Source organism: Lineus longissimus, chromosome 7 (genome assembly GCF_910592395.1).
Source record: "Lineus longissimus chromosome 7, tnLinLong1.2, whole genome shotgun sequence".
NCBI classification, from domain to species: Eukaryota; Metazoa; Nemertea; class Pilidiophora; order Heteronemertea; family Lineidae; genus Lineus; species Lineus longissimus.
This window is the reverse complement of record NC_088314.1, coordinates 11,345,707-11,357,835: the sequence shown is the minus strand read 5'-3', so window position 1 is coordinate 11,357,835 and position 12,129 is coordinate 11,345,707. Positions and strand designations below refer to the sequence as shown.

At 39.6% G+C, this 12,129-nt stretch overlaps 1 protein-coding gene across 1 annotated transcript in view; it reads right to left on the bottom strand.

The window, feature by feature from the left end:
* The window catches only part of LOC135490653 (carnitine O-palmitoyltransferase 2, mitochondrial-like), a 221,037-nt gene that overhangs the window by 184,093 nt on the left and 24,815 nt on the right, over positions 1–12,129 (bottom strand). The window contains exons 2-4 of the mRNA XM_064775962.1: positions 10,976–11,037; positions 9,933–10,126; positions 6,863–6,922 (exon numbers count right to left, since the gene is read on the bottom strand). Coding sequence (XP_064632032.1) covers positions 6,863–6,922; positions 9,933–10,126; positions 10,976–11,037 — 316 coding nt within the window. The remainder of the gene's footprint in view (positions 1–6,862; positions 6,923–9,932; positions 10,127–10,975; positions 11,038–12,129) is intronic.

Sequence of the window (12,129 nt, the reverse complement as noted above, 5' to 3'; positions counted from 1 at the left end):
ATATCATCAAAACCAGTCGCTAATAAACGAGATATTGCACTTTTTACCTGATAGTTTTGGTCTCCTGGTGGCCAAGTTGAGTACCAGATCAGATCGAAATTCGGTGTCCGAGATTACATGACGTAGGGAGTCATGTGTACCAAATTTCAAGTTCATAGCTTTAGTGGTTAAGAAACGTGCCAAACAACCAATTTACGCCATTTGACCTATGTGACTTTGAAAAGCAGGTCAGATCAAAAACTCATATGATATGTGATGTATCCTTGCTAGGAGAACCTACCATAAAAATGTTATTTAAAACGAATCACTAATAAGCGAGATATCACACTTTCTAGGTTTTCATGTTTGGCCCCCTGGTGGCCAAGTCGCAAATCAGACCGGACTGAAATTCAGGGTCAGAGGTCAGCTGACCTAGGGGGTCTTTTGTACAAAGTCTAAAGTTCATAGCCTTAGGGGTTAACAAACGTTCCACAGTTACGCTCAAAGTGCCAATTTACGCCATTTGACCTCTGTGACCTTGACAAGTACGTCAAATCCAATACCTGTATCATATCTGATGTATCCTTGCTAAGAGTATCTACCATAAAATTTTTATCAAAAACAAATCAGTACAGTAATAAGCGAGATATCACACTTTTTAAGTTTTGTGTTTTTGCCCCCTGGTGGCATAGTCAAGAATCAGACCCAAGCGAAATTCAGTGTCAGGGTACATATGACCTTGAGCATGATGTAATCAAAGTTTCAGGTTCATAGCACAAGCGGTTAAGAAACGTGCCACTATCGGTGAAATTTTAGAGTTTGACCTCAGCGACCTTGACAAGTTGGTCAAATCAAAAACCCGTAAGATATGTGATGTATCCTTACTAGGGGTAACCACCATAAAAGTTTTATCAAAAACAAATCAGTAATAAGCGAGATATCACACTTTTTATGTTTTTGGTTTTAGCCCCCTGGTGGCCAAGTCGAGACTCAGACCGGACCGAAATTCAGTGTCAGGGTACATATGACCTTGGCCATGATGTGTAAGAAGTTTCAGGTTCGTAGCACATGCGGTTAAGAAACGTGCCACAGGATACGACGGACACAGAGCTATCGTATAGACTCCCCTTCCGGTGAGCCAAAAAGGGGAGCTTTGCTCGGTCCATATGATTTTACATATAACTCCATGTAATGAGTTATGATTTAATCAGTGTGATCACAAGTTGAAGATTGTTACAGAGAGCAAATCTTACTAGTTACCAACCATGGTTCCTTCAACAGTCGCAACCAAGTAGACAACCAGTTACTGCAGTCTGGACCTTTACATCATATCTGTTAAAGTTCAGCTCGAGACAAACCAGTCCAATAGATGCATGATCACACCATAGGACAACTAGTAAATGCAGTCTGGACCTTGTATTAATTCCTTGGTAGTGCAGGTTGTGAAAAACCAGTCCAGTTGATGTATGGTCACAACTTTGGGGCAAACAATTAAGACAGTATGGACCTTTACATCAAATCATTTGAAGGACAGTTTGAGACACACCTGCCCAGTAGATGCATGGTCACAACCAGAAACAGTCTGGACCTTTATATCAATTCCTTTGTCTTTGAAGTGTAGGTTGTTGTGACCAACTAGTCCAGTGAACATGGTCCAACCTAAGCCAAACAGCCATGCAGTAATTGCCGTCAGCTTAACATCAGGGACAACCAACCAGTTTAAGAGCTGCCAACCCCTAAATACCCCTTTCAGTATTTTCCCCCTGAATTTGTCACTTTTTCAGTATTCAGTAACACATAAATGACTCATTATCACAAACTTTCAGTAGGTTTTTTGTTTCTTGAGAAGCACTAATAAAGTCCAATCTCCGTGCGAACATCAAATTCTGGCCGTCAAAATCGAAATCCGCCATATTGTAATCTGAGAGTGAGTCGTGCGCAACGCAGGAGAAACGCTGGCAGTATCATAATGCCAATGTATTTGAAAAAGTTAATGTGATTTGCGCGAGACTTGGCGATGCACAGAAATCAACAAAACGAAATCGACGAAACGAAAAAAAATTGAACTTTTTTTTGAAAATCGTATTTTTGATAGCAATTCCGTAACGCCGTACTAAAATGCGTTTTTCGGCCAAAATCCGTACTAAATACGGAAAATCGTAACAGGTTGGCAGGTCTGCAGTTGCAAAGCGAGGACCAAGCCCAATGGGAATGATTTTCTCAGCCCACATTGATTATAGCAAGTAAAAACTTAACAGATAAATGGATTTTTTTGTAAACCAACTGCCACTTACCATTTATTCATTTCTATTTTGAGTCAATTATTACAGTGAAAAAGAATGAAATACTAGAATCAACTGGTTCTTCTGATGACCGCGCAGGCGAGGGCTGATGTTGGATGTGATCTGCGAGGTGTTCGTTTCATTCTATGAAAGTAGCTCCGCTCCTCTCTCATGGTCACTTGTTACATGGTCACCAAAACGTTGAAATGCAGCAGCTGTTGATCATCCCTGTAAAACATTATAAGATTTGTTTAAAGGTTCAGGTCTGATTACGCTAATCTGACTTACGGCAATCTGCCATTTTGCCAGACAGTACTAAAGCTGGCGCTAAGCGTAGAATTGAATGTAATCAGCCTGCTGCTTCCTTGGTCAGTTTTCCTATTTTCTTGTCGTGGTGCAGTACTTGTGCAGATATCAATGCCTACACCGTCGGAGTGATCAGCTGTCATTTTGACAAGTCAGATTTGGAAGACAGAGGAAATTCGGCTCAATCATCATGCCACACATTGAAAACACATGCGTTTTGTTCATGGGTAGACCCAAGATGAACTATCCAGCATCGCCAAGCATGTACCCTGACCTAGTGAGACTTTGGGCGCAATATTAGTTAGCTTATTAACATAGAATCCAGACACAGCAAGCAGCCATCTTGATCACCAAGCGAGGCTCTACAGAGTATTGGAAAATGAAACAATAATTCCCCGAAATTGACAAAAAGTACTTCGAACTGATTATTCAACACTGAAAAGAGAAAAGGTGGGAGGAGTACAAATCTACTTTTGATACAAAATATCTCATAACAATCGATAAGATATCAAACCTAATGTGCTCATGTTGAAATCAGTTCCCGAAATCCTTTCGCTTCACAGCTACACCCTTCCTGTGGCACTACACAGTGCGGAGGACGGTGTCAAGGGCAGCAACAAATAGGCCCCATGCAACCGACACGAGGTAGTCTTTCAGTTCCGACTGAGGCCTAAATCATACATCACAGGCACCATAATTCATACATTTCTGGGTTCATATCAATCCATAGAAGTCTACAGTATTTTCACTGCATTTAATTCATATGTTCACCGATAGGTGGCAAAACCTTTGACACCACTTGGATCCTGAAAATGGTAAATAATTGACCAAGAAACAGCATGATGTGTGCGATCTTCAAACGGGCCTCAATTGGTTGAAAATGAATGATTTGGGAATGCCATTACCGCCGGCAGATAACCAAATACATCTAGTTTCTTCATTTGATGTGAAAACATGAGGTCTTTTTGGCTACTTTTTCGCTATATGGCCTAGAATTTGGACGAGCATAACTGACACTTGCACAACTACGCCCAACCTCGCGTGGCAGATGGAAGGTATGTTACATATTTGAGGCAAAACTGGGAATTGAGACCCGCTTCAATGGCACAGATGCTAGGCCCATAAAATCGCCAAATATCCCTCTGCACATGGAAACTAAGACCAGGGCATCAAAGTCAATAGTATTTGGAACAGGTTTGACCCATTCATGAACATGGAAACGGCCTGCGTCTTAAGAACTACATTTCTCTGGGGGGACAAAACATACCCTGTCCCCACTGTGTAGTGCCACCTCAGCCAAAAAGTGGAGTTGATGGACAAGGTAGAATAATATGAAAATAAATACATCAGCCTCGAATCCAAGTGGCCACTTACATGAGATAAACAGAGTTCAAGCAATGATCTAAATTTAGATTATTTATATTAAAGAAAACAAACATACCTGGCGAATTAATTGATCTTTGTCCCTGTTAACTTGTTGTTTATCTGTCAGCTGCTGTCAAAGTGTCGATATCCTCAGTTCAAAATTCGCGAGAAAATTTGCTGATTTCTAGCATTTTTCTCGTGGAAAAACAGTGAAACCAAACAAAAAAAAATCACCCAGAAAGATCTACTGATTGTTCATCGATGTTGAATAAGATCAGCTTATGATATTTTTATTGGCATCTTGAAGATTTTTGTGGATTTCATAAAGTTGTCCTGTCCAGGAAAAATATTCTAAATGGGCAGCCATGTATGTGCAGGGATTGCATCCGTGACATGCGCGCAGGAAGTGATGGCATCTGGCGGTAGCGGGAATTCAAATTCAAATTACACCATCATTCAGTACTTATCTAATTTTTCTCTTTATCTTCACATCCAATCCTTTTAAAAAATTGGCAGATTGGATTCATTTGAAGTCTCCAGGCTGCTGAGATCACAGAAATCGAAAATCTGCTTATTTCCCCGAGAAGGTATGTCCAAGCGGGCCAATTTCTTTGGGTAGAATAGCGGATCACCAGATACACATCAACACTGGTTTAGAACCTTCTAGCTCAAATAGAAACGATACGTGCCACCTATCGGTGATTTAACAATCTTTGACCTCTGTGACCTTGAAAAGAAGGTCAAATTAAAAACCTGTACGATATATGATGTATACTTCCTAGGAGTACCTACAAAAAAATATCATGAAAATCCTACCAAAATCACGGGTCCTATTGCATGTTTTTGCCCCCTGATGGCCAAAACAAGAAAAAATTTTAAACAAAATTTGGTGTAAATTGCCCCAGGATCCAAGGGCAAGGTACATATGTACCACGTTTTAAGTCCAGACCTCAAGCGGTTACGAAATGCGCTGCACTAACATACGCCGCCAGTGGACGACAACGACGGACACCACGTCATCGCATAGGCTCACGAGGTGAGCAAAAAAGTGTTCTTATGCATAAATGAAATGGCCAGGGCCATTGTGCTCACCTCATGTGGAGGAAAGATGGATAAAGAGCATGGTATTGTGTCATGTAGTGTTAGGTTTGATGTAGGTCCAAGCAATTACAATTTCCCCAAAATGGCCAATTTACAGTACATTCGACCTATGTGACCTTGAAAAGTAGGTCAAATCAAAGAAGACCCGGGTGACACATTGAATGGTTGTTAGAATTAGATGTACCTATGATATAAAATTGGTGCCAATCGGGCAAGTCATTACTAGAAATAATGGCATTTTGAAGAATTTAGGATTTGGCCCCCTCCCTGGAGGCCAAACGGCAAATCAGATCGCACCAAACTGCGGTACCTGAGATCACCTGACCAAGGGGTACATGTGTACTTAATTTGTGATCAATAGTCATTGCAGTTAAGAAACGTGCCATAGTTACGGCCTGACGGCGAATTTACGCCATTTGACCTCTGTGACCTTGACAAGAAGGTCAAATTAAAAACCTGTGTGACATATACTGTATGGTGGTTAGATGTACCCATGATATAAAATTGGTGGCAATCGGGCAAGAAGTTAAGGAATAATCACATTTTTAAGGTTTTTGGATTTTGCCACCTGGTGGTCAAGTGGTGAATCATATTGGACCAAACTTCGGTCCCTGAGATCACCTGACTAAGGGGTAAATGTGTACCAAATTTGGTATCAATAGTCATTGCCGTTTAGAAACGTGCCATCGTTACATCCTAATGGCCAATTTACACCATTTGACCTCTGTGACCTTGAAAAGGAGGTCAAATCAAAAACCCGGAGGATATATGATGCACCTTTGCTAGAAGTACTTACCATATTTTTTTCAAAATTTCCCGACTACTATTAAGGGAGATATTGCATATTTTCACTTTTAACGTTTGGCCCCCTGTTGGCCAAACCATGAAACGAATCGGACCGAAACTTGGTCTCCAAGGTGTCATTACATAAGGGTACATGTGTATCAAGTTTCAACTCAATAGCTCTAACAGTTACGAAACGTGCCCTGCTAACGGACGACGGACGACGACGACGACGACGACGACGGACGACGGACGCCACGGTATGGGATAAGCTCACCTCTGCTAAGAGGTGAGCTAAAAAGGGGCTACAATAACCCCATTTTACCTGACCATTTTATTTATTAAATGTCCAGTTTTACCCAAAAATTTTCAGGCACGGTACCACCTGGGTTCTCCAATCCCCAATGATATAGATAGTACATTGAATACGCCGTAGCCACCTGGAACGGGGTTATAAATTGGGGGAATCTTGTCTAGCTATGCCACGAGTCTCCTCTCAACCCTAGATACATAGGTTGAGGGAGAATTATAATGCCCTGACATCCAAACAATTGTAACAAAATGTTTTTGTAGGGACTTGTTGATTTGACCCCTAGGAACATTGTATTCAAAGAGAAGAAAGTAACCGTACAAGCGTACTTGAATTTCTAATAGAAGGCCATGAATAGTGCAATGGTCACTCACAAAGGATGCTGCTTTGGGGCAATTCCCCAGCTTGGATTGTATTAAACCTTTGATACACTTTTCCTAAGAATCCAGTCAACAAGTCCCAGCAAAAAACCCTTCATTACAATTTCTTGGAGGTTTTTTCACAGACTGACCCGACTACATATGTTATGGAAGAGAGTGACCTGTGAAAGTCAAGTCACAGCTTACATGTATGACATCACAGTGCAATACTTAAGCATTGCAGGAGATGACTCTCTATGAAGCTATTCCTCCAGGCACCAGAGATATGAACTGCAACGCTATGTGAGTCATCTGTGACATGCCATGTATATGTGATGATGCAACCTGAACTACAACCCATCCCATACAATACTCACCAGAGATGTAGCTCGTGTGTTTGTTTTGCTTATCTTTAGTGACAAGTTCATTGTGTAAATCTGAAAAGGAATGAAATAATACATTTAGTACACCATCTGAAGAAATTTTAAACCCAAGAATGTTAACCTGAACTACGACTGTAACCAAAAACATTTTTGCACACTGCTGATTTATTTTTGGCCCTTCAGCCTGAGGCATACATTTGCCGTGTCGAGAGCTGATATTTAAAGACACATTAAGTGGCATACCCATTCCTCATATCGGTCAGTACACTCATTATGATGTTTGGACCATTCTCGGTGATATTACCACAAAAGATTCCCAGAATTTAATTTCATCCTTAAAATTTAATTTCAAAATTGATACAAAAAAAACACAAATTTTCAAGTGTTACAGCGCTATTTCTGGATGAATTTTAATTCTGTATGTTGGATATGTCAGTTAAGAGCCAGTTTTATAAGAATCAGGCAGATTTCTATAAAAGGGTGATATATGACCATCTCAGATTTGCCTGCAATTTTTTTTTCTGAAAGGCCTATCTATGGGTATATAGAAAAATCCTGAAATTCGAGGTCCCTAAAACAAACAATTTTTTCTGGGGACTCTGGGATGGTCACTGTTGTGAGGGTCAAAATTGGACTGCTTAAAAAAATAACTTTTGAAGTTGAAATATCTCAATGCACCAATGACTGCCCAGCTGTATTTTGATAGATATCAGTCTATGATGGAAGGAGCTGCAGAAAATTAACAGATTTCCGTGGGTAGTTGAGGCTGCGGCCTGTAGGGGGGGGGGGGGGCCACTGCAAAACAGTACTTTTTTTCTGAAAAGGGTATAGGTGGTGCCGAAGTCAGTGAAAATGTTGAAATCAGTGCTTTTTGGGGTCCAATATCTCATTGCGCCCTCATCACATTTGAATGAAATCTTTTTTATCAGGTAGCCCTGTATGTCTTCTAACAGTCCTATAAAGATTTCAGTCGGGTTCAGCCCCATTGATCCATCATAGCTATCATCCAATCATGAATCGAGCAAAATTAAGCAAAACGTGAGGGGGCATTGAGAGGGAACACTTCGCCCTATTCATCTAGAATTTGCAAGGCGTTGGATAGTTGTCAGATAAAAAGAACCCTCCAAATTTCAGCTCAGTACACCAAGCCATCCCATTCAACAAAATTCAGGCAAAGAAGGACTTGTCATCAGAAAGTCGATAAGATTTTTGTTGAATGGGATGGCTTGGTCTGGGGGTTATACTGAACATGTAACACTCAAGGACTATTGACATAGCACCAATATTTATTACGTTATAGTATGAAGTGTGGATATAACATTTTCTGATTTTTTAAAAAACAATTCAGCGCCCAAAGGGTTAAGGAGTTGGTCATGGCGATTCTTGTGGAATGTCCAAAAATACGAAGCTCCCATTATTTACCCTTCGTGTTTGGGTTTGAAGCAAGACAAAAGAAATTAATTAGGTCAATTTCAATTACTTTTTTATCATAATAAATGTTTTGGGTCAGTGTCATCCATGCGAGTTTCAGAAAAATTACCTGGGTAGTTTTGCTGCCATCTACCATGTTTCCTTAAGCATCCAACCCCTTTCAGCCAGTATTGAGGGAATAATTGCCATTTTTGTGTCTGGACATTTTGCCCCCAAGTGGCGAAACTAAGAACAAAATTCCGCCTAATCATTTGAACCTAAGTACTGTTGGCCTTGCACCTCTCTCTGTCCTGAATCTTGCTAATGCTACCCTATGCTGCTGAAATACGTTGTTCCACTTTATTCCGCTTGTTAAGTTTTGCTGAAACTGATTTCATTGAGAAAAATTCCACTACCATTAATTGTATAGATGGGTATATAATTACTGTAGGCCCTATTTGAAGTTTCTTTGAAAAATAATTACATTTCGATACTTTTAGAGCGTGTTGAACACCGCCCACACCATGCAGCCATTCAATACATGTAAAATATACAGCAATACACAGTAGGAAGTCCGTGAATTTGTCTGAAAAATTATGAACTTCAGCCAAACTGCCGAGAAATTGCTAAAAGTGATTAAATGAATGAAATTCCATCAGTGACAAAGGGTTACGTCATTTCTGGCGATTCCCTACATTGTACAATGAGCGCTTTATAAAGTGTGCCATTTGGCATGCATTAGCATGCAATGTATTTTATCAGCGCTGCCAATTGCCGAACAGAATGCCGTAGCTCCGTCAATTTTGAATCAATTTTTGTGGGAGTAACATTATTGTGTTGCTTGGAATGTCTACTTTTTACTCATGTAAGAATCGTAGTACTAAAAACTAAAATGCAAACAGAATCATGCTGATTCACTGCACATACTGTGGGAATTCTCCACTTCAAAATAATTCGCGAACAGAGCGTGCACTTCTAATATCGTTTTCACAGAATTGTCACGCGGCCAAATTTTCAAGAACTAATTTCTGAAAGTAGTCCCTAAAGACCTTATGACTACCCACTGAAAGGAACTAGTGATGATATCGCCTACTTGACTTCTTTTTAGCAGAAAATTGGTTACCGTGTTGCAAAATCAATCTTCCATCTTTAGACTGGTCACAGTGGTTATGCCGATAGCCTGGTTCCTTGGCCAATTCCATGCACAGAATACAATTGCGCAACTATACGTCATAGCCCGGGCTTTTGAGTCGTCAAAAATTCAGTTAAATGTGCCTGTAGCGCCAACTGGCGGTGAAAACTAAACTAATTCCATTACAAGTAAAAATGAAAAATTATCAAAAAATATTCGGCCAGATGTGAAAACAATATTTCCACTGTGGACCGAGGTATAAAGGAATGAAGTTTAAACTTCCCAATGACCTCATTCGCTTAATGTAGGTCGGATCGCGCTGATTTTTGGTTTCTGAGTTCATCTTGGGTTACGCCTAATTTAGCAGCTTCAACGAAGTGCCTAGGTCTTGCGGTTACAAAATGCCCAAAAGTGACATGGAAGGAAGGACAGACACCATTCCCTTAGTAATATTACCAGCTTTGCTGACTTTGTCAGCTGAGCTAAAAATTGTGCTCAATTCCTAAATCTACATCCACTCACCTAGACCAGTCCCATTCCTAAACTTGTCTACCAATCCTCTGGTTTTTTTAAATTCATTGTCGGACAACAAAGCCTGTTGGGCATTTAGATAACGTTGGCAGGTATCCTCTAGTTTTGGAATGGGCAACCGTGGTAAACTTCTCTGGAAGTGATCAGTGGGCACTATACTCCTGTGAAGGTACTGGTCATCAGCTCTGAAAGGATTTGATAGAGATATATTGTTTGTTAGTGTTATTGAGCACTCTCTCAACTATTTTTAACAGCCAAACCACATATAATATCTATGTTGACCAAAATTATCTCTTCCAGCAGGTAATCACTGCTCTAGGCTTCAAAACACCATCCTCATGGAAAGATAGGAACTGCATAAAATAATTTCTTCAATGAAACTAACAGTAAAGTAATTCTGACTTGGGGCATCTTTTTGGGGAGGGGTGGTGCAGGAAAGCGGATCGTTTGATTAGCTGCTGACATTTTTAAACTAATGAAATGGCCTGTATAGAAGTTTTAACAACTATTCATGCTGTTTAAGAAACATGCTACAAATATAGCCAAATGGAAATTTTATGCCATTTAACCTCTGTGACCTTGAAAAACAGGTCGAATCGAAAACTGATGTGGCATGTAATACTGTATAGTGGTTAGACGTACTCATAATATCAGATTGGTGGCAATCAGGCAAGTAGTAAAGTAAGGTTTTCAAATTTGGCCCCCTGCTGGCCAAGCAGTGAATCCGATCAAACCGAACTTCGGCGCCCGAGATCACCTTACTATAATACTATAGGGTACCGTACATGTGTACCAAATTTGAGACCATAGGTCACTGCAGTTAAGAAAATGCCATAGTATAGCCTAACAGCCATTTTACAATTTTATCCAAAATGAGTGGGCTAGGAAGTCAGGAAATACCAAGAACTAGACACAGACATCAGACCGATAATTATAAGTCAAGATACAGATAAAGGAATGACAAATTTATCATAATTTATAATCCATATTTCATGAATATTGTGACTGCACTGTGTGAGCACAAAATTGCTTACCTAAGAGTGGCATAATCTCTCCCAGAAGGTGAAATCTTATGGCGAACAACAGTTGTAACAGGCTGGAAGAAAATTAGTTAAACAATTAATGCAGAATTATCATCAGCTATGATGTCTATATACTATTCACCATGAAGTGACGTTAGAACAGAAAATTTTTGCAGCATAAGATGTTCGCAAATGCCGAGCGATGAACCTATTTGCGGCAGAATATCTTTGCGAGGCAAGTATTTTTTGCTTTGACAAATTCAAAATCGTCTATTTCGACCCAGACCTCTGAATGAATATATGCTGTAGTGCAGATGTCTATGTGGACATACTCAACGCAACTGTACTCAACATGTCTCAATATGTCGAGTTATTAAGCCTATAGCACACAATTTAATATGTGCATTAATTTGACAAAAGTCATTCAAGAAGTGTGGAATTTGTGTTAGTTACGTGTAATTATGATACATTCTAATTGCAAACAGTATACGCAGTCTCTTTAATTAAATAGATGGGGTGTTTCAAGAAAACTCGCAATTTTAAGAAATATATATGCTTGTAACCTATATGAATCTCATGGTTGTGAAGATATATCACTAGAAACCTCCATTTTTCAGCAAGAATGGTCAATGCCTGGAAAAAGTTGTGTCAAGTTACCCATAATCATATGCCGTTACAAAATATGTCCTGTACATAACACCTTTTTGCCACTTTTAATGTCAATTAGAAGGCAATCATCTATTTCAGTCCCAGTTAAATTGAAATTGACTAGTCTTTTGCTTACAATACTTTAGGACTTATTTTGAGTAGTGTATAATGCAACCATAATGTTGTCACAGTCTACGTGTTCATCTAATGAGTTTTCAATTCCTGAAGTACACCTTCACTACTTTGACATGGTTTTTTCATAGCCCATGGTTTGGAGTAGACCTTAAAGTAAATAAGGCACAGTCTTCTCAGACTCTGATGACTCATAGACTGAAATATAACTCTAAATAAAGAATTTAGTATGTCCATGCTGAAATTATTGAACTGCATGCCTAAATTTCTCAGTTGCAAAAATAACAGGGAAATGAGGCATGTCCGGTACATAACACAGAATTATATTTTCATTCCAGTAAAGTGCCACTTCCTTGACGTAACACAGGAATAATGTAATCATGGAT